Raw genomic sequence first — 27498 nt, forward strand, 5'->3', positions numbered from 1 at the left:
TTTACATCATATATATATATATATATATATATATATATATATATATATATATATATATATATATATATATGCAACGAATTAGTGATTTTAAAAAGTCATCCTCAAATTCTATTCAATATAATAATGTAAGTATGAATTATTAAACAAAATATTAATTGAATATTTATAGATTACAAGAGTTCTCAAGTTAATGAATTGTATCATTAACTTGAGTTAAAATCTTAGTAGGTATTATAAGACAGCTTCCTCATAACTAGACGTTGTAAGATTAATTAATTCTATAGTACATAAATTAATAACGCATACCGTCTTGATACAAGTCTACGATTTAATCCAATGCTTATACTCCTGTGCTTATGACTGACGCTAGGCTTTGGATTAAGAGCCAGATCTTATCTAGATAGAGCGATTGATTTCATAAGATGGATAACAAAGACGCAGCATTCTTGATACTTGATACGTGATATACAAAGTCAATTTTGATACTTGTTATGTCATATTAACTTTTACTGCTCTGGTGAGATCTTAATAAGTTATATAAAAATTATAACTTAAAACTATTATTTCGAATTACTGTAATGACAGTTGATGTTTCTTGATTGTTGTAGGTATGTATGTGACACACACTATTTACATACATACATACCATTTTCTTTGACAGGTGTTTGTTGTTACAATTTTTGTTTTAGAAACAGAACACCTTCAAAGTTTAGTAGGTAGTTTCCTGTACTACCCTTCTAACCTATGTCCTTATAAGCAGCGTTCAATCTTACTATACCCCTACCTAGTAGTAATTGTTGGCAAAAAATCATTTTTGATATCTTTAATCTGGGTATATTTGCGTCGAGTGTAATTATGATAGGAGAAGAAGCTCAGTGAATTTGGTTTTGTATTTTTGACAAATTTCGTAAGAAGAAAGTTGCCTAAGTTCTTAGAGTATAAGCTTGGATCATTTACTGGCTGGTACTGTAATTAGTTTGCGTTCGTAAATAGATATTTCCATAACAATATTTCACCATATCGGAGGTTGACCTTAAATACCAGGAACATCTTGAGTGAGCTTGGAATTCTTGCAAATATTCGATGCATACTTGACTCTGATAATAATAAATGTGATAGCGGTCAATGGCGCTAAAGGTCGCTCGTTCAAAGGTCTTCGTAAAAATTTTATGTCTAAATAATATAAATAAAGAGCGAGGAAAACAATAAAATGTGTATGAAAAATACTTCGCGCATCTCAAACAATACTTTTACAGAATTATGTAAACATTCTTTATGGAATATTAGCTTCCTTTCGCAGTGTAGAGGAACTTATCAGGTATTTATTTAATCACGATGTAAGCTGTCTATTTCAAATAACATCTGAATCCAGCATGAATTACAAGCGTCCAAATATACACGCATTCATTTGTATACTATTAGTGGGAAGTACATATATAAAAACTACAAGATTTCTAAATGAAGCGGTGTCTTTATATATAAAGTTACATGTAGATAAATGAGTATTGTTACCTTTCCTTTTGAAGAGAAAGTCCTGCTCGAAAGCTCTTTTTATAGAATTTGATCAAAACAAATCAAATCAAAATCCTTTATTAAATGGAGGAGTTATACTCTTCCTTACTGAATAGTTCGAAAAGGAATATGCCCTGCCCTGAGAACTACTGGCGAAAGAAACCTGGTTTATTTTTTTTTCGTACAGATTTTCTCATGATATTTCTTTAACAACTCATAAAGAAGATTTATAACGAATTAAGCACAGGAAAATTCAATGTTACTGCAACCCCGATTGTTTGAACGCATACTGTTTTACTTTACTTTTAAATGGTTTTTTTATGTATGTTTGAACTTCAGCTACGAACCGTTCGAAAGATCTTGCTAAAAGTTGCCACATATATTCTTTATAATGGTTACTATAGCGTACATATTAATGTAACTCGCCACGAGATTTCTTTGTCGCTCATCATCAAGTAACACCGTTCACCTATCTAAGAAACAAAACGACGTGAACCATGCTTTGTTAATAAAGAATCATATAGCTGCTACTATAGTTTCACAATAACTTTTGGTTATTTGAATACTTGTAAAAAGCTTATTTTATTTTATAACTGTATAATATATTACAGATAAACATCAATTATTCTTAGTTATTTTGCGTAGAAACTTCAAGAAGACATTTTAAAAATATTTAAAAAAACTAGTCTAGTTATTTACTTATGTCGCTTTGTAAAGACTGCGAGCAATCAGATTAAACCTTTAATTAATAACTGTGACTATAATTATTTTTATATATTATGTATGTGTGTATTTATTGAAGTTAAGTCATTTGTGCGATAAGTATTAATCGAGTATTAATATATCTACAGAGTTCGTGGTACAGAGCAGACGTGTGTTACAAGACGTTGTGTGTACAATTACTTTAAAATTATAATCAGGGTCATAGCAAAATAGTCTTTAATTAATAATCAAGTGAATCCAATTTTTGCCAGCGAACTACCAGTTATTACATCGTTTTATTCTTGGAATTCGATGATAAGAAACAATTGAACGTGCTGAGGGTTATCGCGTTCCCCGGCGGCACCCCCGCGAAAAGAGTGCAGTTGTGATTTTTTAACTCTGTCACGCATCGATACGTCGTACGCTGAGTGCAATGCAACGCGCAGGTATACTTTACTTACTGATATATTTAATATTAAGTACTGGCTACGACTACGACTCGGATGTAATAGGCGAGGCGGGGCGCAAGTAAATACCGCTAGTTAAAGTTATAAACTTGCGCTCACAACTGTAACCTAACGCTGCCATACATTATAAATAATATAATGAGTGTTCAGCGATCTCCTCAGCAGAAGCGCGCGCCGACTGGCAACCAGACTTATCGATGCTGAGCGGTTTTACAGATGAACCACAAATAACACTACGCAAAAGAAAACATACATTTTATCATGTAGATTCTTATTTTCATTTCTTGGAACGGTGAATCTAGAAATGTCAATCTATTCTCTAATCTAAATCTATTCTCATAAATCAAGACAGAATTAAACAACATGAAACAATCTTCGTCTAACATGCGGAAAGAACACGAAAACATCAAAGCTAAGGTTACACGATTGGAAGAAAAGATCGAGAGTAAAATAAAGACATTCGAGGTTAATATCAGCAAGTTTCAATCATCTCCTCAAACCCTGAATTCTAAAGCCGAAAACCAACTTCCTGTCAACGAACAAATAACTCGATACATACAAGATCGTAGGAACAGAGAAAGGAATATACTGTTAGGCTTACCCGAATCTGCACATATGTATTGAAGAAAGAATCTCAAAAGATGAAATTGAAGTCATGAAGATCCTTTCCTTGATTGACGGAAACATCCCGAAACCTGTCAAAATAATAAGATCTATGCTAGCAAATAAGATAATTAACACTTCTTACGATAATTTGTCCTACGTCTTACCTAAAATTAATCTTGAAACTGACCATGATATGTCTAGTCTTGAACCATGTACAATGAGCGAAATAATCTATATAATACATAACCTTGACGGTCATTGCAGTGTTAGAATAGATGGTATAAGCAGAAAAGTATTAAAATGTATACTAAAGCAAATAGCTAGGGCCTTAACACAATGTTTCAATAAGTTATTATTAGCAGGATCATTCCCAAATACATTGAAAATTGCTGGAGTAACTCCTATTATATAAATCTGGTATATAAATCTGGACCTAAAACGGACCCAGGTTACCGGCCAATATCTGTGTTGCCAGTCCTATCTAAGATACTCGAAAGAATATTACACAATAGATTACATAAATACTTGGAAACAATTAACTTTATCTCTGAACGGCAGTACGGTTTTAGACTAAGAAGTAGCATACTCTCTGGGACAATTGACCTAGTCAATAAAAAAAGCATCGATACCAAATGTATAGTTTTGGGTATATTCATTGATTTAAAGAAAGCCTTCGATACTGTGAGCCACATATTACTGTTAAAGAAGCTGAAAAGCATAGGTATCCATGGTAATGCTTTAAAAATGTTCGTATCTTACCTAACTAATAGACATCAAGTGGTAAAAATTGGGGACTATCAAACTAAGTCATTACCTATAACTTGTGGCGTTCCCCAAGGATCTATACTAGGCCCATTGCTCTTTCTGACTTACATTAATAACACCCAAGACCTTGGCTCCCATGGATATATAACCCTGTATGCAGATGACACTTGTCTTTTCTATTTTGGGTAAAACTATCCACACTAATATAAAATTTACCAAAGTAAAGGAACATTTTAAACGTAGCACCCGACGAGCTAGCTTTCTTGTATTACCTCAAACTAGAACAGCACGCAGTAAAAAAACCCCTTACATATGAAGGAGCACAACTTTATAATAAAATACCTGCTCACATAAAAAATCCAAACTAGCTAACTACTATTATTGCTATTAATTATATAAAATCAATAACAATAATAAAGCAATGCGTTGAATGGGTAGTTATTTTAAGACGAACACGAATGTTACTTTACTCTTTATGTGTATTCTCATGTAAGCGACTTTTTGTTTTTTTTGAGAATAAATATCTATAAACGTATTAAAAATATGGATCTATTTTACAAGTCATTTTTTACTTTCATCACAATAAATTAAGTTGACAATAAGTACACGTTTTTAATTTATGTGTTTTTTTTTTCAGATTCATGTCTTGCGCTGCATCTACCTGCTATGTTATCCGATACACGTAAGTCTATGATAATTTAAAAAAAAAAATTTATTACAAGCGTTTTAATAAAATTTATTTGCAGTGATAGGATGGCAACACGATTAAAAAAAAGATATGTCATACTACACATAATACGTTTTATTTTAAAAGTAAATTAAATTTTAGTGATGTGCACTCGGCTTATTTAATACTCTTAAAGAAAAAAGGTCCAAGCTCCAAATTTAAGTTATCGTCAGTCATAAACAACCCAGCATAATATATTATCGTTGGTGTGAATTGTTTCCGACATATTAAGTCACTACTAAGCCTCATGTTACAGCTAAACATCTCAGACAGTTATCAAACTGGCCACATCGATTAATGGCCGTATAATTCATGCATTGACATCCGTCATCAGCTAGTCTTGCCTTTCCCAGTGGATCATAATATGATATTAATATTTTCGACGTGAACAAAAATCAATTAGCGTAATTGATACTTAGTGTTGCCACGCTGAGACATTTAATGGTTATTTGTATAAGGCGGTGAAATTAAAAAAAATTGCTCAATACCTCTTTGATAAATACCTTATAACAAACTTTGATGCCCATGTTCCTCGGCGCGGGATTCTTGGCAAAGATGAAATAACAAAATTGATAATTAATTAAGGCAATCCAATAAAACAATGGAATAAAACAAATTATGGTTTAATGTCGTCAAAGAAATATGGATACATTTATTATTTTATGATATTATATAGAAATGAAGTATATATAGTAGTATAGTATACTACTCACTACAATAAAGACAGTCACGGCATGAAAAACTGACACGCCCACTGTTTACCGTCACGGTACACGAGTCGTTCTCATCAACATAGCGTTGTTCATATTTTATAACAAATATAGAAGCAAATAGGTACGTCACTTTCGTTTGTAATTACAATAATTTACATCAAAGTCTGATCGACTGCCTATCATCCTATAAACAGACTTAGACTTGTTCACGTGCAAGTAAGTAGGACGCGTTTACTTTTCCTGTCATGAGAATTGAATAATCGTTCCAATTATGTTCCATAGATGGCGCTACTCGCGCTCCTATAGTTTCCTTGATTGAGAGCATTACAAATTAATCTTTTTAACTTAAATTAAATTATTTAATATTAATTTACATATTATGTTAATGCTATGATGTAAGAAGTCACTTCGTAGTTCTTAGCTCGCGAAATGTTGAAATCCGACTTACGGAGTTACGCTATTTTGATTATCCTTTCAATGTAATAATCGTAGGTAATGTTGCTCCTAACTTTCAAACATTTACCATCGTGTTCGGCGGGTGAGTTTCGAGTTTGATATCACAGAATACTCCTGTTTATCTATATTACGCATAACATTACGTTAGTTATTGATTTTAATATGTAATGATATATGTATATCAGTTGATTTGTACAGGCTTCTATACTAATGTAAAAAATGAGAAAGTAACTCTGTTATCTCTGTTGCTCTTTTATAGTAAAACCATCGATGCGAATTTAATAAAAAAAAAAATGAAACTAGAAACCCAAAGAAACCAGTTCTGACTATTAATCCCCAAAACACAATTGATGTCGTAGATAACAACATAGATATTGTGTATTTCTCCAGAGGGCAGTGCTTCATCGAAGTCTATCTGAACTGATTCAGAAATCACTCATTAATTAATTAATTCTAACCAAACCTTAATACTCTGTATTGCCTGTTCCGGTTTGAAGGATGATTAAGGCAGTGTAATTACACAAAGCATAACATCTTTGATCCCGTTGTAAGTGCCACGTTGAGGGTGTAAAGAGAGGTCATGTTTCTTTCTAGTGTCAATTTAAATTATAGAAGGGAAGCACATACTAACATATAAAGGTTTGTAATGTAATATACATATAGTATGATTTAAATAATAAACGAATCCAAAAGGTTCAATAATTTTGTTCAAATTTTTTTATAAAAATAAAGATCCCAAGTCAAACAGTATTAAGACAGTTTTCTCTCGATAACACACAGTAGAAAATATTTTATAAGCCTGGCAAACACCTAATGAAGGTTTAAATGTTTGCGAAGTCACAGACGAGCGAATCGCCGGTCTATTCGAGAAAATTCCGAATTCTGACTTGATTGCAGCACAAGCGACGCGAAAATGTTTACTGGGTATATATCCTTATTTTTACTTATAATAAATCTATGACGGAATTCTGTCCGTCGATAAAATATTTTTTAAAATATTTTCAATTGTTTACTCACTCTCATAATAATATATTCTATTAATGTTATTAATTTCGGGATATTTACCATGCTTTTTATTTTTTATTCGGTGGAGTTCGATATTTCGACATTACCTACTAATGTCTTGTTCACTCTCGTGAAACTTTAATAATAATAATAAGCATGTGTATTTAAAATATCACATATTCTATTATTTGGTAGTATACTTTACTGCTATACAGCTATATTGGTGTGTTTCAGTTTGAAGGGTGAGTCGGCCAGTGTAACAACCGTTACAAAAACATTATCTTAGTTCTCGAGATATGATTAATCTTTTTTACTGTATAAATGTCTATGGGCAATACCATCAGTTGATCTATTTGCCAGTCTGTCCATAAAAACAAAAAAATATTGGTAACGTATCATCATATCATCATCATCACCGTTACGCATAATTATTGAGAGCAAGCTATTTCTGGAACTGGAGTCCTTAACCATATATAGAGAGCAAGTCCACGTACTACTTCTTAGAACTATTCGTGAAAGACACAGGGTAGCTGGCACTCAAATTTTTGAAACGAGTTGCGAATACGATTTGATCCAATAGATGTCTATGTATGTTTGCAAACCTCATGCCCTCTATAAACAAACACGTTCCGTACGAGCGTGTTTATCGTAGCGGTGGCTAACATGCGAGTAGTCCTCCTCACTGGCTCGTAGGGAATAAAAAATCAAACGTCAAATCATGCTGGATGCTAGAAATAGCATGCGAGACTACCAGTGAACACTCTTTGTAAATGATAGTCGTTCTTTCTCACCAGTACTCGTATTTAGCATGATTGTGTGCGTGCTGTTGCACGTTGAGATATAAGAAAAAGGACACTTGTATCGTCTAGTCTCTATCATCGTTTCTATCATCTAATAAAATTCCGCAAACATTTTTAACTTTGCCGTTTCGTAAATTCAAATCGTTTGTAAAATATACATTGGTAAAAAGGTATATTATTCAATACAAGATTTTATAGATGATAAAAAAGCGTGGAGTTAATACCTGTTGACTTCCAAGCAGGATATATTAATTTAAATAATTGTATTTAACTAACATGACTTTGTATTTTTTAAATGTTGAAAAAGAGTAACTACTGAGTTTCTTGCCGGTTCTTCTCGGTAGAATCTACTTTCCGAACCGGTGATAGCTTCACTTAATTGTAAAATGACGATTCAAAAGTGCTTGTAAAAGCCTACTTGAATAAGGTTTATTGTGATTTTGATCGGTTTATTAAACAAAATGTTATCTTGTATAAATTAATTTATCATAATGTATTCGCTAATAAACACATCTTTACAGCTAGAATATTTTTGAATAATTTCACAACGTAAGCCCAAAATATGAATAATGTTACCAACTAAAATACGTAATTCATAAAACGCTCTGTAATATTTTACTGTTGCAGTAATAAAACAATCCCAAGGGTATCCTAAACTAGGGATGTACTTAATATAAACATTTAAACATACGCAGTAATATATTTTAATCGCTACATCAGAAAATATCGCAACTGTAATATCGACATCGCTTAATAAAGCAGTCACTACGTGTTTCCTAGTTCAAAGTATACGTCACTAGTAAATTTTGTGGATAATAACATTGGTGGTTTGTTGTATACTTTAATAAATATACCTTTATATAATTTAATAACCTAATGCTTAAGTTCTACTGGTTGAGTAGGAATACTTTTATTATTATGATTGGCGTTCGTTTGAGTGTTTGTGAATTCATAATATGTTTATATAGTTTGGTAAGTAAAATTTCTTGGTATTCGCTAAGAGTAACTTAATACCGAATTTTGTTCATTTTTTCCCACGTAAAGTGGGAATTTTGATATTATTTTGGCACTCCTATTCAGTAGGTAGTATCAACACACACAACATTACACAATACTCAAGATCTTTGAATTGTCACTTTACATGGTTTATTAAAGTATAAAAAAGTAAAGTAACAGCCTGTAAATTTCCCACTGCTGGGCTAAGGCCTCTTCTCCCAATGAGATGAGGGTTTGGAACATATTCCACCACGCTGTTTCAAATGCGGGTTGATGGAATGCACATGTGGCTGAATTTCAATGAAATAAGACACATGCAGGTTTCCTCACGATGTTTTCCTTCACCGCCGAGCACGGGATGAATTGTAAACACAAATTAAGCACATTAAGGTATAAGGAACCATCAATTAGAAATGCGGAATCAGAGAAGAACCGAAAAAATGCATTCATTCATTGATCGGATTGATTTTGATAATGGGATGTTTTCTACCATACATACAGATGCTGCGCTTAAATATTCCAATGTATTGACATAAGCGGTTACCAAAATTCCCTTAATCGTCCTTGATGACACCCGCGGGATGATGCGGGCTGACTGCTAGCGTACATACTGGTCACAGTATGACAAAATACGTACTAATTAACCGCATTAATAATCTTGTTTCATTAAAATTTTATGATCACATATTCATAATTATGAGTATTATATTTACGGCCATACTTTACTATTTGAGTGTTTACACATAATAGAACTATTTATATAAATGAAGAGAGGTTTTGTAATGCCCAATTGAAAAATGACTAAGACAAAATACATACAAAAACTTATACCAGTAAATACAGCGCCGTTTGGAGTATGTTTTGGAATATAATCGCTACATAGCATAAAACAAACTCGCTTCCTGTTTGTCTGTATGCTTAGACCTTTAAAACAACGCAACGAATTAGATTCGGTTTGGTTTTAATAATGATTCCAGAGAAAGAATAATTTATTATATTGAATAATAAAGTAGAGAAACACTGATAATTTTAGAGGTTTCCAAAGTGATATCATAAATAAAAACATATTTTTTTGCGCTTACATTGCAAACGCTGACCGATATCTTAAAAAAGATTAAAATAAGGGTCTATTAAAAAGTCAGCTTTGGGATAACCCAAAATAATCATTTTTTATTCTTTACTTTTTACGAGAAATTAATTTGATAAGCATCTCATGTAATGGTCATTAACCATTACATGAGGTGCTTATCAAATTAAGTAACTTAAGGTGTGAATTTAATGTAGATCAATATGGTCCTTTATAGCATGTAATTTAAATGAAAATCGAAAATATTGCACATTTAAAAGGTATGGACATAGTGGATTGTAATGTAGAATAACAAAAAATTATATTATATAAAGACATTCTGTCGTACATTAAGTATGCTTGCGAAGCCGGGGTGAGTCACTAGTATAAGCAACTGATTACAGATTTAGATTATTGACATGACAAGCGTGTTTTTTAATGTTCTTGTATTAGAGATTAGATTTCTCCCGGAGTTTCGACCACGTAAGGGCGGGAGGAACAGGTGTGGAACCCAACGTCTTAATCTGTAGACCTTTTTATGTTCATGGAAAATTTTATGATCGATTAAGTAATTAATTAACATGTGAAATCGTATAAGTCTTATTATAAGTCAGGATTTAAGATGACATAGACGTATACCTCCAGCTGAGAAAAATATTCTGGAATATTTAATGAAATTTGAACTGTTGTTTGAGTTGACGTTCTCAACTGTACCACATTCATATACGCTGCTCGACGTGTGTTCGCGCCCTAAAGGTTATTAAATTCCTGTACACACCGCAAGCGCGTTCGCTAGCTAGTTAACTTGAACTATTCGAATGACAATGTATTGGAGCAGTCTCCTTCCCTGCCGTGTCAGGTTATACTGGGCTATTATTGATATGTTATTTATGTTACCTGTAATGCCCGCGGCTTATGTTGCCTGGACGTTGATTACAGACGGACGGTATGGTATCAACCGATTTCAATTCAATTGAAGTCCATTAACCATCATTACTTATTCAACTACATAACATCGATATTTTGTGAGGTTTCGTCTAGGAGGGGGATTGAGGTATCTCAATGCATAACTATTTATCAAGTGAATATCAAATGTCATAATCGGGCCTGTTTAAAGTTTTCCCAGAGAAAAAACTCAATAATTTGTATTCGATCGACATGGAATTCAAACCGTATAACTCAATCTGAATAAGATACTAGACGATCGCAGATAGATAGATAAACTATAAAATTCATTAGTGATGTTCATTTTATTTATAAATCTCAAAAGAAGAAAGGAATTTTGAGGAGTTTTTAGCATCTATAATAATTTATAAGAAATAAGTTAGCCTTTTCTACGATTTTTTAAAATCTGACTTTATTATAGACGGTACTGAGACGAGATGGCCCAATGGTTATAGCGTGTGCATCTTAACCAACGATTGCGAGTTCATGTGCTTAATTTGTGTTCATAAATCGTCTCCTCAAGGGGAAAGGAAGCCTCAGCCCAGCAGTGGGAAATTTACAGGCTCTTGTTGTTATTGTATAGGGTGTTAGATTATCGGTCACTCTCATTGGAGAATACACAGTAATACCTACTTAATAGCGAATAAAACAAGATTATACAGCATTTTAGTCTCCCCAAATTGAGGAAAAGCCAAAATGCTGTTACATTTCCCAACCACACATAAATTGATTCCTTTTTCAAATTTCATAAGCGACCTTTCAACTTCGTTCCGGACACACTCCACTATGACATGATAAACGTCTTCTACTTTATGGCACTCGGTACAATCAGGTGTTAGTTTTTGCCATTAGGAATGCAAAACCATTTAATGGAATATATCCGGATCGTCTCATAGCAAGAATCATATTTTTGGAAAATCTATTATTTTTCTCTGATATTCGTGTGGCGTTTTAATTATAATAAGATTAGAAGAAAAATCAAAACTTGCAAGTCTTTAAATTTTTATTCACTGAGCAAGACCCGAGATTGCCCAGTGGTTAGAACGCGTACATCTTAACTGATCATTGCGGGTTCAAACCCCGGTAATCACCACTGAATTAATGTGCTTAATGTGTGTTTGTAACTCATCTCGTGCTCGGCGGTGAAGGAAAACATAGTGGTGAAAACATTTCATCGAAATTCTGCCACATGTTTATCCACCAACCCGCATTGAAACAGCGTCGTGGAATATGTTTGTAAACCATCTCCTCGAAAGAGGAGGAGTCCTTAGGCCAGCATTGTGAAATTTACAGGCTGTTGTTTTGAATATGTGCATCTGTGATTTAGAGCAACCTAAAATTTTGGCTTGGAACATATCTGCTTGAAATGTAATTGCTATGGTATAACTATCCGTTTTATTGTACCTCATTTCTAGTGCTGTAGCATAGATATACGATATATGTGTATACACATGTAGAGCGTTGTCAAGCGGATATGTCAGTAAACTGAGATTATGTGGGAAACACAACAAAAATCACTAAACATTACATCCAGTCGTGCTCACCCGAGCACGCCACGCGCTCATTAGGGCTCCGTTAATTGTGCTTTTTTATTACCTATTTACCCGTCCCAGGTCATCTCCCATGAAACTGCGCCCTTTGTGTAGGAGACAATGTGAGGCTTTTAATTTATTTAGAAAACCTCGTGTTGCTGACTTTTGTTTTTTTTTAAAGAGTTGTCATATCGCATGATGTCCGTATAGTCGTCTTTTGTTAGACATTTTTATACCTAATTTCGTTGTGTTCTTTACGGGTAATATTGCATATGATGTCTTTATATAAATTACCCTATGCACTAACTATGTACCGATGTAATAATAATCGGGGATTATAGCGTCATATATAGACAAATTTCATAGAAATTCTGTCACATGTGCATTCCACCAACCGGCATTGGAACAGCGTGCTGGAATATGTTCCAAACCTTCTCCTCAAAGGGAAAGGAGGCCTTTAGCCCAGCAGTGGGAATTTACAGGCTGTTGTTGTTGTTGTTGTGGTGGAACAACTGCCAAACCTTCTTCACAAAACGAGGAGGAGTTCTTAAGCCAGCAAGGGGATATTTACTCCAACAATTTCATTCTCGAGACTGATTGATTACTTATAATTAAAAATATACAACTATAGTAAAATACTTAAGTAATAACAATAGATAAGGTTTGCTCTTTCTTTAGCGAGGCCATGATGAGACTTTCTAGACCTTGGATTATAAAAAAACTATTTATCCGTCCAGCTATGATCCTCTCGAAACTATAAATCCAACTAATACAATATAAAACCACATCAATCAGCTTAGCCGTTTGCGTGAATTAATAAATATAAAGAAACAAAACTAATCCCTTCATACTTTATAAATTATAACTAAATATTAAAGCTTGTTGCCAGAGAGAAAAATAGTTTCTTTGATAAAATAACTCAAAGGAAATTAAGTGGAAAATTTTAAATTCAATGTTTATTTTACAGCATCACCGTCCTTTATGGAGCTAATTATCTTTATTTGAAAATATACTCTATCTGATCAAGTATAGGGTTTATATTAAAACAAAGTGTTTATAATGGGGTGCAAAGGCAGTGATGCCTGTATTGTCACCGGACATTGATTAGATGATCTATCGAACCATCAGGTGGAAACACTGGTCGTCACAAAGGGCCCGGATGGTAATATTGTCGATAGATTGGGCACGGCGTGCAGGATTTGCTGGTGTGATGATAAAATACATTTTGTGATCTTTTCTAAATATACACTTCACTTAGATGATTTCAAATCAAAATATATTTCTTGTAATGACACAATTACATTTACATCAATCGTCTATTAAACAACAAGTCTATCGAAGGTACTACGAACTTGTATTACTAATGCGAAAGAGTGGCTTGATAATGACTTTACTCATTTCCTCATATATTTTAACAAACCAAAATATGTACCAAATCAAAATAGGACAGCCAGTCTCACTGATTAACGTATAAACGATGGTTCACGCACCTGTCCAAGGCAGTTACAACACAATGCAACTGGGAACGCTACAACATGAATCTTCCGCCTCGATAAGTCTCCACAAACCTATGGAAGCCAAATTCTTAACCCAGGACGTGCTTGAATGTGTGAAGCTTTGATATTGTGTTTATGTATTTTTACATGTATGTTGTGGATGTTTACGTCATGGCTATCAATATTTTGTATTCAAATTAATTTAATTTGGTATTTAATTATGTAATGTACTTAATCCAATTAAAAAAATTCAAGCTCATATCATAAATAAATTGATAAATAATGCATTTTACTCAATATAATATTATTTTATAGACAATAAAAGAATGGACTTATTTGTTATTGATTTCTAGGCAGGATATAAAGAAATTATTTTTATATCTTACTGACATATTCAATAATTAACTTGTTGGAAAACAGCTACTACTGAGTCTCTTGCCGGTATTTTCGATAGAATCTATATAAAGAATTTTTCAATTCATTACACAAATTTTATTATTATAAACAGTTTTATGATCATTAATTAAAAGATACGAATGAAAGTGGAAATATAGGGATATCAATTCATATAGTCTCGAATTGCTTACTAATTGAGATATCCGTCACATATTGTGCCTTCAAACAAAAATATTTAGCAGTTTTGTTCTAGTTTGAAGTCTTAGTACCTCTAGGTAAGCATTGACGATGTAAGAGATATTAATAAGAAAATAATTAATCCGCCTAGTCGTTTAAAAATAAAATTGCGAAAATATATTGTTCTTATCAATTAAGAATTTTCTTTTACATTTTCCTTTTGAACAACTTCATAATTTCAAAGACAATGTCTTATATGTTTTACATCGTATTTATGAAGGAAAAATCTCAGTAATTTCGGACTATTACGACGAGGTCGAAGCGGAAATGGAAGTCAGTGCGGACACCTGGCGTCGGAGCGAAATCACATTGCCATCTTTGTATGTATTCGTGTATTGCAATTTCTGCTCACGTGAGCCGCATGAGTTATAGCGGGAATACATGTGGCCAGATTCGGCTGTTACTTCAACGCTTTTATTTTTGAATTTTTATTTAAAACCTAATTTAGTCGTCATTCAAGTTTTAATCACTTTTTAAGTTTCATGAATATTTTTTGTAAGTAATGAAAAAATGTTATCGTTTAATTTTCGTAGCATATTATATGTTGTCTGTCCTCCATAAAAATAATAATTACTTATAGTATATTCACTGATAACATAATAAAGGAATTATTTTATTGTAGCATGTTTAAATGTTAAGATAAAAACAGATTTAAGATTTTGATTTAACTATGAATAATACGAAAGAAACAGGCATTTCTATTCTGTTATATGAATATAATTTAGAACCAAAATAAAAAAAAAATGTTATTTAAAAAGGGATATTTGTTTTGATTTAAATTTAAAGCTATGTACAAAATGATTAGGCAAGTTGAGGGTTATGAAATATAGATTTTAGATACAGTAAGTACAGTCAGAGTAAGAAAACTTAGTCAGTTTTCAAATTCATTCCTTTATCAAGTCTTAAACTCTTAGTACCTTTTAAATCTAAACATTAAATAATTGTGACGCAATATGTCTTCCTCGATCGGTAAAGCAGATTATCGCTCATGCTGAGCACATGAAAATAGATCTTAAGGTGACGAACATTTTCTTACCCTGATTTTACATAGGACGTAAAAACTTTATATAAGAAAATAAACTAACAGTTGAAGCTTATGTATTTCGATACAATTTCAAATAACATTGGTTCAAATGATTGTGTTATTTACTGTAACAAAAATTATGACAGTATAATTCATACAATTTTTAATTCAGACAAATAATGAGATAAAAACGTCTTGTAATATATAATGAGCTAGGTATATATTTTCTTATAACAGTTCCAACACTACACCTGACGTTAGAAGGTCGAGGAGCGTTACGAAAATAAAGCCGATATGAAAATCAGTACTAGAATTGTCACATTGAGTGTAACAGAGTGGCAATCCGTTACAAACGTCGCGCCACTTTACAGACATAAAAATAGTATTATGTTTGTTGTTTATCAGAAATATATATTTTTTATGTTTAAATAAGTTCGGTTCATTCTCAATCCCGTCACAGTTTATGTTTCCAGATCTAATATTTACATTAATTTCTTAGTGGTACAGCTTTAACTCAATTGCAATCACTTTTTTGAGCTGAGATCGCCCAGTGGTTAGAGCGCGTGCATCTAAATCGATGATAGCGGGTTCAAAACCGGGCAAGCACCACTATATATATGTATGTGCTTTATTTGTGTTTATAATTCATTTCGAGCTCGGCGGTGAAGGAAAACATCGTGAGGAAACCTGCATGTGTCTAATTTCATCGAAATTATACTATATTCCACCAACCCGCATTGAAACAGCGTGGTGGAATATGTTCCAAACCCTCTCCTTAATGGAAGAGGAGGCCTTATCCCATCTGTGAGAAATTCACAGGCTGACTCTTTACTTTCTTTTTTTTAGACTCACTTTAATGTATATTATATAAACTTATATACTTAGTTTATAACTAAGTATATCTATTTGTCAAAAATATGTCGTTGCGTTGAGTTACAAAGTCCCATAAGGGCAGTGGTGATCACTTACTATCAGATGACTTATCTACCAGACTGTAAGTATGTAACTTGCGTACTGAGTTTCATTCCGGTTCTTCTCGGTTCGGATTCTACCGATGCTAGCTTAACAGTTCTGTAAAATAACGTTTAAAGAGTACCATTAAATGCCTGCCTAACATCAATAATCGTAAATAAAATCATTCCGATTTTAAAGTATCAACGTTAATAAAAAATATATATGTTCTTCTCAAGACGTCTTGAACATAGTTTTGAAAATATTAAAGAAAATATACGTTGCAAATTAGCCTACATACTTTGAACGTGCATCCCCCCATTCCTGCGCTGGGCTAATTAAACTATTTGTCTAATTACCTACAATCTTGAAAGTCTTAATGCTTTTATGATCCTAAGCAGTTAGATGATGAAGTTGGAGTATTTAGGAATATGTAATCTGAGAGAATTAGTCTTATTTAAGTAGAGTAATATATTATATTAATTTAAGTAATTGTATTTAACTAACATAACTTTGTATTTTTAAATGTTACAAAAGAATAACTACTGAGTTTCTTGCCGGTTCTTCTCGGTAGAATCTACTTTCCGAACCGGTGGTAGCTTCACTTAATTGTAAAATGACGATTCAAAAGTGCTTGTAAAAGCCTACTTGAGTAAAGTTTATTTTGATTTGATTTAGAGGTACATTTTAATTTAAATTTTTTTAGACACGTGTATTATTCTTTTTGATCTATGACGACGTTGACGACCTCCATGGTCGAGTGGCGTACCGCTCTGAGGTCCCGGGTTCCATTCCCGGCCAAGTCGATATAGATTACCATTAGTTTTCTATGTTGAATTGGGTCTGATTTCCATAACACAAGTGCTTCAGCTACTTACATTGGGATCAGAGTAATGTATGTGATGTTGACTAATATTTATTATTATTATGACGATCATAATTTTTAAAGTAGGTGTATACACCGGTTTTCGTGAGTACGCCACCCCGATGTCACGGGTTCGATTCCTAGCCGAGTCGATGTAGAAAAAGTTGATTAGTTTTACTATTTAGTCTTAGGTCTTTGTTTGTGGTACCGTCGTTACTTCTGATTTTCCATAACACAAGTGCTTTAGTTACTTATATTGGGATCAGAGTTATGTATGTGATATTGTTAAATATTTATTATTATTATTATTATATTTGTTTACAGCATGTAACAAAATACAGGAAGTAAAAGGCTGAGCTATTGGAGTTTTAGTCGAATATGTAATTGTCATGTAACGCGGCGAATGTTATATTCCAAGCAAATATTACGAATCAATCATTTCCTTCGAATCAGTCTCTTTGATGTTCGCGAGTTGATTTTATTTCCCTTATAAATATTTAATCGTTTTTAATGAAATATGATTCAACAACGTCATAATAAATTTCTAGTTTAATATATTAAAAATCGAAACGTATTTGTAATGAGGTTTCAGATCAAAGAGCTTGCGAAAGAAATATTAATGATATTTATAATTGGTACTGAGTAAGTAGATAGTCGCATACATAATATTTTGATGCAAAAGATGTCTTTTATTTATTTACAAGCTGTGCCCGCTACCTTGCACGCGTTAGAATTTAACAAAAAAAAATATCAGTTATCTGCCAGTTCCGTAGAAATCGGTCCAACCGTTCCAGAATAGCCGGAACAAACAGATAGACAGAGAGACAAAAATTGTAAAAAATGTTATTTTGGCATATGTACCGTGTACATATGCATTGAGTAAAATAGGGCTACTTTAATGTTACAAACAGACACTCCAATTTTATTATATGTATGTCTAGATGAGGTGACTGAAAAATTGGCTAGGTCATTGTCGTCCATACAAATTCGCGCTATAAGAACAATAAAATTTTCCTTCTCCAATAAGTAAGAAATGAACCCCTTGTGCCTGTAGTTACACTGGCTTACTCACCACTTTACACCAGAGTACAATACCAATTGATACTGTTTAGAAGTGGAATCTCTGTGTGGTGTTGTTAAAACGAGGAAGGATCAATTTTTTATTAGAAATATAGTCAGTAGTATTTGTGTAGGTGTGACCCCTTACCATCACATAATATAGGTGATCATATGTAATATGCAAGTAAGATTTTATGTGGTCGCCAATTAGTCGAAATTCAACCTTAATTTATCGCTATCTAGCGACCCGGCTTCGCACGTGTGCAATGATGATACTAAATATACTACAGAATGTCTTTATGTACACCGGTCACAGCTTATTTGTCATTAGACATACAAAATGCCCTTCCATTTTAAATCTGCAATATCTTCGAAAAATATCCATTCGAATTAAATACAGTAAAGGGACATATTGGTCTATATTAAATACACAATATATTTAAGGTATTTGAAAAAGAATTAATTCGACATGGCATCGAAAATAAGCCATTATTTCTCATAAAAAGTATAAAATGAGAGAACATAAAATGGTTTTAAATTTCATTGTATTTATTTTTGACACGATATGTTGTCATCGGCAGTATTAACGTAAACTATGAATGTCTCATATTAAATATTATTTCGTTAAATGTGTGCGTGTTAAACGTATCGTAGTGTGTGTATAGGGTTATTCATTATTTTAATTTACTTTTAACCCATTTCATATAAATATTAGCTTACTGCACTCCTTCTCCATACAAACTTTAACAGTGCCAAATTTCATACACCTCTATAGGAGTCTTTTGATACAAAATGGTTACAAATTTATTGATTCACCTATTAATATAATAGATTACGGGATAAAGTATGACTATTATCAACGTATTTATTATTCTGAATGTCTAAATTTTTCGACATAGCAAAACGTAATTTGAATGTTCTAAATTCAATTTTACATAGCCCTTAGGTCATAAAAAATGTATGTCATATATTTCAGTTTTATATCGTGGAATTGATATATTGCACTTTTCCTCCATTCAATATGGCACTCGTGGGCTGAGTGGCTTTGTAACTCACTTTATTAATTTGATACGGTTCCGCCTTATCATTTTATGAAGTGATTTATGTATGGTTTTAATGGTAACTCTTATTTATTTTGTTATGATATAATGGTCGTGAAAGGGCCGCTTGATGGTAAGATTACCACTCCCATTGACATTGGTACTGTTACTTAACTATATCTTACATCGCCGACGCGATACCAAACTAGTGAACGTAGATGTTATGTACCTTGTCCTTATAGTTACACTGGCTCACTTACCATTTAAGTCAGAACACAATAATGAGAAGTATTTTTGATTGGCGGTATTGAATACTGATCATTGTGTACACATTAGATAAATTTGTTTCGGCCAGTATCATCTTAGAAGAAAAACAGCTTAAAAACACAATTAGTGCCCTTAGCACATCGCCTTTTTATTTGTGGGCTACTCATACCTGGATCTATCCCTGAATAATATACGTGGAGATAGCTTACACGCTAAAAAAAGGCCAACATGAAAATCGTACCAAAAATATTGACTGCCAATAATTGTGAGTACTTTATCGCTGAAATGAATATTCTATCTTTCTCTATCTATCTCTAGTCTATAATAAACTTACTACTTATCCAATGTATTTATTAACAAGAGTATTTAGTTAAAGCCAGTCACGTCAATAGCTTAAACTTAGAGTGGATGAAAGTTATATATTAATAATATAATTTACTTAATCCTTCATCAAAACGCTCTGCATCATCTTGTATAAGTTTTATGTATATATATACATATTGCTTTTGTAGGATTGAGTGAGACATTACAAAGACCTATATTTTCTTTGATTAATACACTCTTAGATATAACTTTATTGCATCCAAAAACAATTGTTTGGCATATTTAAATATTTTAAGGCATTCTCTGAATGCTTTAAATAATAGTATAATCAAAAATATTAATGACAATGCAAATTTCTAGCACATCACATCACATAATATCATCAGCCCGTTTTTGTCCACTGCTGGACTAGGCCTCTCCAAGTGCACACAACTGTGGTCTTTCTCCGGCTAATCGCATCCAGCTCCTGCCTGCCGCCTTGCGTATATCGTCGCTCCACTTTTGTTATAAATTTCTTGCATTTAAAAAAAAAAATAAAACCATTAAAATGTACACAAATACACAACTATAAGTATAATATGTTTAATATAAATATAATATATCTTTGAATTATATAACGAAAACTCATGGGCTTTTTTTAACCGCTTCATAATTTATTTAATTTTTAAATAAAATTATAAAATGAAAACGAAATAGTGTTTTGGTAAGTCAGTCACATTTTAAGTTATCATAATTTAAACTGAAACACGAATGCCACTTAATATTACTTACAACTTGGCTCTTGTCTTATCTGGGTTGTGTCGTTAGTGTAACACGAAATTCAACCCCTCCCGCCCTTCCAGATTTAGTGAACACCAAACGAGATACAATTGATATAAATACAAATATACTATTCTTTGATTTGTCAATTTACTATTACTATTTTCACTCACATCTTTTTTTAAAACATAATACCGTTTGTCTGCGAAACGTGATTATTATATTCATTATAATCATTATCATTACATAGTATAAAACAAAGTCGCTTACCGCTGTCTGTCCCTATGTATCTTTGAAATTGTGCAACTGTTATTGATGCAGTTTTTTTTAATAGATAGTGATTCCAGAGGAAGATTTTTGTATATAATACATGAAAAACATAGTAAAGATACATTGATAATTTTAGAGCTTTCTAATGTGATGTAAATAAACACATTTTTGGCGCTTACATTGCAAACGCTGGCTGAACTCTACGAGATATAGCGGGATGATAGCAGGGACATACCGGTTTGTATTGTCTAACGACTGAAAAACTGTAAGCGTTATAAAATAATGTAGTATATTTAGTTTCAGCATTGCACCCGTGCGAAGTTGGTGTAGGTCTCTAGTCCTTCATGTTAAGAAATATAAACCAAAATACATTCGAAAATTTAGTTACGATATTTTCCATCACCGTCGTCTGTTGTATACCAGTGAGAATTGTCTTAAGTTATCCTTTGATTCATTTACAAATCAGATCAAAATATAAATGACATAACTACTCGTATCTGGATGATACATGACAAAATATATAAGAAAGACAGACGATAGAAATAGCTTCCATTCGTATCGTATGTCAAATCGAATCACAAGTTGTATGCATTTGTCTAAGCTATCCCAGTGGTATCTAAAATATGCAACGAAGTTGGGCACCACTTTAATCATTTTTTTTTATTTTGTTAGGTACGCCTGTTACTAGACCTGACCTGATAGTATGTGGTCAACACCGTATAAAGGAATTGTACCCTAAGAAATATAAACTATTATTTACTTTTTTTCTCTTTTGATCTTCCGTGTGCCAGCTACACATACTCACTCGTCGTTACAACCGTTATGAAATAAATTTTTATAAATAAAAAAAAACCGCCTTCAAAAATGAACTAAAAAGAAAAAAATAATCTGTTACATCCATATCCAATTTACGATTTTTTAATCACCTCTTAAAGTCGGTGCCAATATTGCTAATATAGGTACAGAATACATACATAAAAAAAAATTTTTTGTTGTATAGATTACACCATTAGACAAACCTTAGGTACTATCGATACAAATTAAATGATTTCAATATAGGAATTTATTTACTTTGTTGGCACCGCCTTCAAAAGGTGATTAAAAAATCGTAAATTGGATATGGATGTAACAGATTATTTTTTTCTTTTTAGTTCATTTTTGAAGGCGGTTTTTTTTTATTTATAAAAATTTATTTACTGCTTTTCAGTGTTGTTTTGTTAGTTATAATTACAATTGGTAGTGTTTGTCATTCACTTTATTATACTCAGTACATTTCGGCTTTCGACTCTAAACATAACTCAACGTCGTTTCAATACGATGTGGATTGCAACTCAAATTAAGCGTAACCTAAGTTACAATAGCCTAATGTTAACTGTCTCATCGCCAATTAGAAAATACCATTTTTCCCGATGCAATGCCGTTAATCATTGAGGAGTTCTCGTGGTAGTCCACCATCAGCTAGACTTTATCATAGGCATGTTTACTAACATCAATTGCTGACGACTATCTTAAAGAAATAGAACTAAACCCGTAAAATAGTTACTCACTAATAGGTTCTGATTACCAGTTGTGGTCTTCATCATCAGTTCCACTTCATCAAATGTCACTTTTTGTGAGCATATGACCTAGGCACTTTGAATGAAACCAAAATCACTATAAGTGTGCCTATAAAATTTGAGGAGTTCCCTCGATTTCTCCAGGATCCCATCATCAGATCCTCATTTCCTGACAATGGGACCTCCTGTAAAACATGCCCTTTCAAACAAAAAAAGAATTGTCAAAATCGGCCTAGCCATCTTCGAGTAATTCGGTAACATACATAAAAAATAAAAAAAATAAAAATAAAAAAGGCCCCGACGAATTGAGAACCTCCTCCTTTTTTTGAAGTCGGTTAACAATACTATAAATAGGTGTTTTGTGGTAGAATATTACGTGTGAGTGGTACCCACTCAGACAGACTTGCACGAGACCTACCACCAAGTACAGTTCACGTTTAGATTCAAGGATGATGTTATTCTATAGAATATTTGTTATCTGTTTATGCTGTTATATATTGGGAGCAAACTGTGTATCCTTGCTTTGCTAAAAACATCCCGAGGCAGTCTCGAGCTCTGAGATTATAAACAGCCAGGAGAGCTCTTTTCCAAGACTTAATACCTTTATCGATAACTCAAAGTAAAATGCAATAATACATTTTCAATACTTTTAAAATATATCATAAATATACTATTCGAGCAGTGTCAATAACGGCAGATTAATTTTTAACTTTTCCGATAGTGTTTGAGACTACACATAATATTGTATAAAGATAAAGTGATGTACATACGTGTAGTGGGTTATAAAAGATTCGTGGAAAAGATGTTTTGGATATATGAACTTAAATGTAAACTTGAATGTTAAGGTAAAAAAAAAATTAAGCAAAATGAAAATCAGCGTTACCTACCCGGAATTGAACCCACAGTAACCGCACTCGTTCTAACCCCTGGCACATCCAGGCTCGCTCATAATACCTTATTAAAAATAAAATATGAAATGAAAAAAGAGTTCAAATAATAGCGTCAATGAAAAATGCATTATTGTTTATAGAATATTTTTAGAGGGAAACCTCTATTGTTTTCGATGTATTGTCTCATGATAAGTTAGGATCTGTGGTCTCGTTATTGGCACGCTTTTGTTTTACATAAAATATTAATCTCTATTTAAAATTAGATTTTTAAGCGGCGGTAGAGAATGGAACTCGTTGAGTTTTTAATGGATTATGGCTAATTTGAATTCGGCTTTTGAATATCGGAAACGTCTCGTGGATTAAACTCTAACTTACCTAAGAGGTCTGAGGTAATTCTAAAACTTCTAGAACGATTTTGTTTTTCAAGCAGGAGTTATCCTTCATATAATGTTCAAAATAAACAAATATTTTAACAAAACAAACTGTCTTTAAACAAAACACTACTTCAAAACAAATTAATATTCACTAAAAAGTAATAAAGAACATTAAAAACATTTTTTAGAGTTCTCTTAAGTAAATTACAATGAAATATATTAGACTACTTAAAACTCGATTTACGATTATATACTTTACTTACAATTAATTTACAATTATACAATTGTTTTATTTGGAACCGATGTCAGCCATGGGATCGCGTCTAACCAATCAAGAGAAAGAAACGATACGAGTCCCTTGATTGACACAGTGTATTGTCGTATAAAAGTAAATTTGTAAAAAACATAATTCTTTTGCTAGACATATTGTAGGGTTGTTGGTTAACAATAATATAATTCATTCGAATTGAAAACCTCCTCCTTTTTGAAGTCGGTTAAAAATAGATGATTGTTAAATATTCAAGCGTCTTAGGGCTTTTTCCACGCTTGTCTGAATAAGTGTAGAATGAGTGAGCCAGTGCAATGCACAAGGGACGTGAGTGGTTCGTACTTTTTGCAGTGAGTGTATCAATGGGGGAAAGTGATGCTTACCACTAAGTGATCCATCTGCATATGTGCGTTTATAAATTAAATAAAATAAAAAAGTATCATATTTATTTTTTGAGTAATAAAGACTGGAAGTTTTAGAAATTAAATTACAAAATCAATTGGTTTAATAATCATATCATTCAATAGCTTTCTCGTTACATGTAAAGGTTATAATGAATTATTTATCTCAGAGTTTTATTTAATAATATATTCCTACCTACCTACTTCAATTTTTAGGCACTCTCGTAATAAAAGAGTGGAGTCTGTTGTTAAATCCGAAAAATGCATTAAAATATATAATTTGAAAAATTCGACAAAGCTTTATGCATTAGTTTCAGTATTCAGCCATTTGCAATATTAATACGTTATTTTTTATTCTATTTTAAATCACACAGGGCGGCCCCAATGACAGATGCGGAGCGGTGGCTTGTCAATCCATTATACTGTCAGATATCGCGAACTGAACGGATTGTTGGGGTAGGAAAATATTTGTATAGATAGAATATTCAATTTCTACCATCAGTTGTGGTAATTTTTTATTTTGGCTTGCTTGCGTGTCTATATACATATAGGCAGGTGCTAGGTGTAAAATAACCCTTAACCTAAGTCGGGGCAGCACAACCATTTTTGTATAATTGAGTACCAAATACAAAACATACACTTTAAAATAATTATTAAATTAGTAGGACAATAAAGTGAAGTAAATTTTTGGCTAATGAATATCCGGTTTCTGAGCTAGTGACTCCTCTTCCTTTAAGGAGAAGGTTTGGATTTACTTCACACCACTACTTCACGTTGGTGGTTACACGAGCGACAAAATTTCAGTTACACAAAGGCAGTCTTACTCATATTATTTTCCTCGCCAAGCACGAGATGAATTATGAACATAAATTAAGAACTTGAAAGTGCCTAGCTAAGCCTGGGCTTCTACCCACAATCATCGATTAAGATGCGCACGATCCAACCACTTGGCCAAGACGACTTTGTAGAAAAAATAGATTTATACTATATACGTGTGCACATTGGCTACGTTGCGCTCTAGTAACTCGTTAATAAGGCTCTCCAAGCTCCAAATCTTGGCTCGAACAAATAAAAATGCTATTGTATTTTTCAGTTAAAAAATTCTCAGCAGCAGTCCGAATTTGGTCGTTGTCAGTGTTTACACTCCCGTGCCTTGAAAAGCCGTTGCTCATACGCCTGAAGTCTTTCCGGTCGTGTCGGATTACTCTCATATCAGATTTGTAGAGTTGGACAGTCCACGTGTTATTGAGCACTAGCTCTATATCATCAAAATCAAAATGAAAATATACTTTATTCAAATGGGCTTTTTCAAGCACGTTTGAATCGTCATATAACAATTAAGTGAAGCTACCACCGGTTCGGAAAGTAGATTCTACCGAGAAGAACCGGCAAGAAACTCAGTAGTTACTCTTTTTCAACATTAAAAAAAATACAGTCATTTAAATTAATATATCCTGCCTGGAAATCACGTGCACAGGTGGCACGTTTTCATTAAGAATTACTATAATTTCTCGAATCAAAATCAGAATATGGTTATAATTATATGTATAACCCTGTCTGTAAAATAATTGTAAAAATGCATTAGACGTGCTTTGGTGTTTTTAACTAACAATTTTTGTTTGATGATGAAATCTTTCAAATTATCAAGTTGAATTTATATTATTGGTTTCAATACACTCCCTAAAAAATCAACATGAAAGCTTACTTAAAAACCTATATAGTTTAAAAAAAACAGTGTTTATAAAATAAAACTGTCAATGTTGTTTAGAGGATGATGTTAAATGATATTATGAGAGACGCGTTAACCCAACATCAGTTAAGTAACGTTTCCTAGCAGGACTGGTAATATATTATAACTTAGGTGTAAACGTAGCCCAATGTTATTAACGGCTTTAACGTCTAAAACAAATTAAGAATTTTATTAATGTTTATTTTATGACCTCAAATTGAAAGAAGACCTTGTACTGAATCAGTTCGTAGTGGTCTGCAAAGTCAAAAATAGTTTAAAATGTATGATTATTTCCATGCTCATATTTTGTCAATTTAAAACAGCGATCACCGATTTATCGCTCGGGAAACTTATACAATTCTTCCTTTAAACACTCAGTATTAATTAAAATATAATTAACAAGCTGATTTCAGAGTTCACAGCGATCGCTTATTATGACGATTCTCAGATAATATTTTTTCCAACGACGATCGTAGTCATCGATGCGTGTGAAGCAATTATCGTACTTACCGTCTCGACTTGTGTGAAGTTTAAGATATCAAGTGGAGCTCGCCCCGGGAAGGGCGGGGCTGTGCCGCGCATGCGTCAACCATTTCTATACGCGCCACAATTTTCCCAGAAATCCAGGGACAATATTATGAAAAATAGGTCTTCACTAATAACTCAATACAACATGAATATTGATTTAATTATCACTTTATTGAGCTAAATATCTTTCACTTATCCCACTAGTTATTTTAGTATATTTATACATACGACACATATATAAAGAAATAATAATAAATAACTTATTAATAAATTGGGTGTCGCAATTTTTAATAAGATACTAAGATTACTGTCAAAAAACTATAATAATAGAATCGTAGTTACGTAATAGGGTAGATATTTGTGGGAGGAGTGGGGGTTAGCGCGGCAACACAGCGTCCCCGCGTCAGTTGGCGGCCGACCATCGTGCGAGTTGGATGTACGGTATGCGCGGACGTTCATGACAGACGCGCGAAATGACTGAGGCCCGCAAACTTAAGTTGTTCCAGTGTGATGGGTAGGTCGAAATAAGTGATAGTGTCCATATTTAACGATTAAAACTACTATTGAACTGTGACAATGTTTAATGTTGAATTTATGATTTTATAGTGATCATTGGTGAGTAAATAAGTTTAGTTAGTTTAGTCTTTAAGTTTAATTGTGATTATATCAAAAATAAAAATGATTAATCGTTATTATTAACTATTTTAAACAATTTACTTATATTCGTTTTTTAAGTATAATACACGTCATGTTTTTTGTATAATATAATATT

General features: G+C 32.7%; 1 protein-coding gene across 9 annotated transcripts in view; it reads left to right on the top strand.

The window, feature by feature from the left end:
* The window catches only part of LOC124533590 (disintegrin and metalloproteinase domain-containing protein 23), a 522035-nt gene that overhangs the window by 111166 nt on the left and 383371 nt on the right, over window positions 1-27498 (top strand). For 6 of the 9 annotated variants that reach the window (XM_047108967.1, XM_047108975.1, XM_047108969.1 and 3 more), the window contains exon 3: window positions 4690-4734. In XM_047108967.1, coding sequence (XP_046964923.1) covers window positions 4690-4734 — 45 coding nt within the window. Of the gene's footprint in view, window positions 1-2370; window positions 2661-3713; window positions 4018-4689; window positions 4735-27221; window positions 27241-27332; window positions 27342-27498 lie in introns of those variants that run through there. The other 3 variants (XM_047108968.1, XM_047108973.1, XM_047108974.1) reach the window with 3 other exon arrangements.

The sequence above is a fragment of the Vanessa cardui genome, chromosome 11 (assembly GCF_905220365.1).
Source record: "Vanessa cardui chromosome 11, ilVanCard2.1, whole genome shotgun sequence".
NCBI classification, from domain to species: domain Eukaryota; kingdom Metazoa; phylum Arthropoda; class Insecta; order Lepidoptera; family Nymphalidae; genus Vanessa; species Vanessa cardui.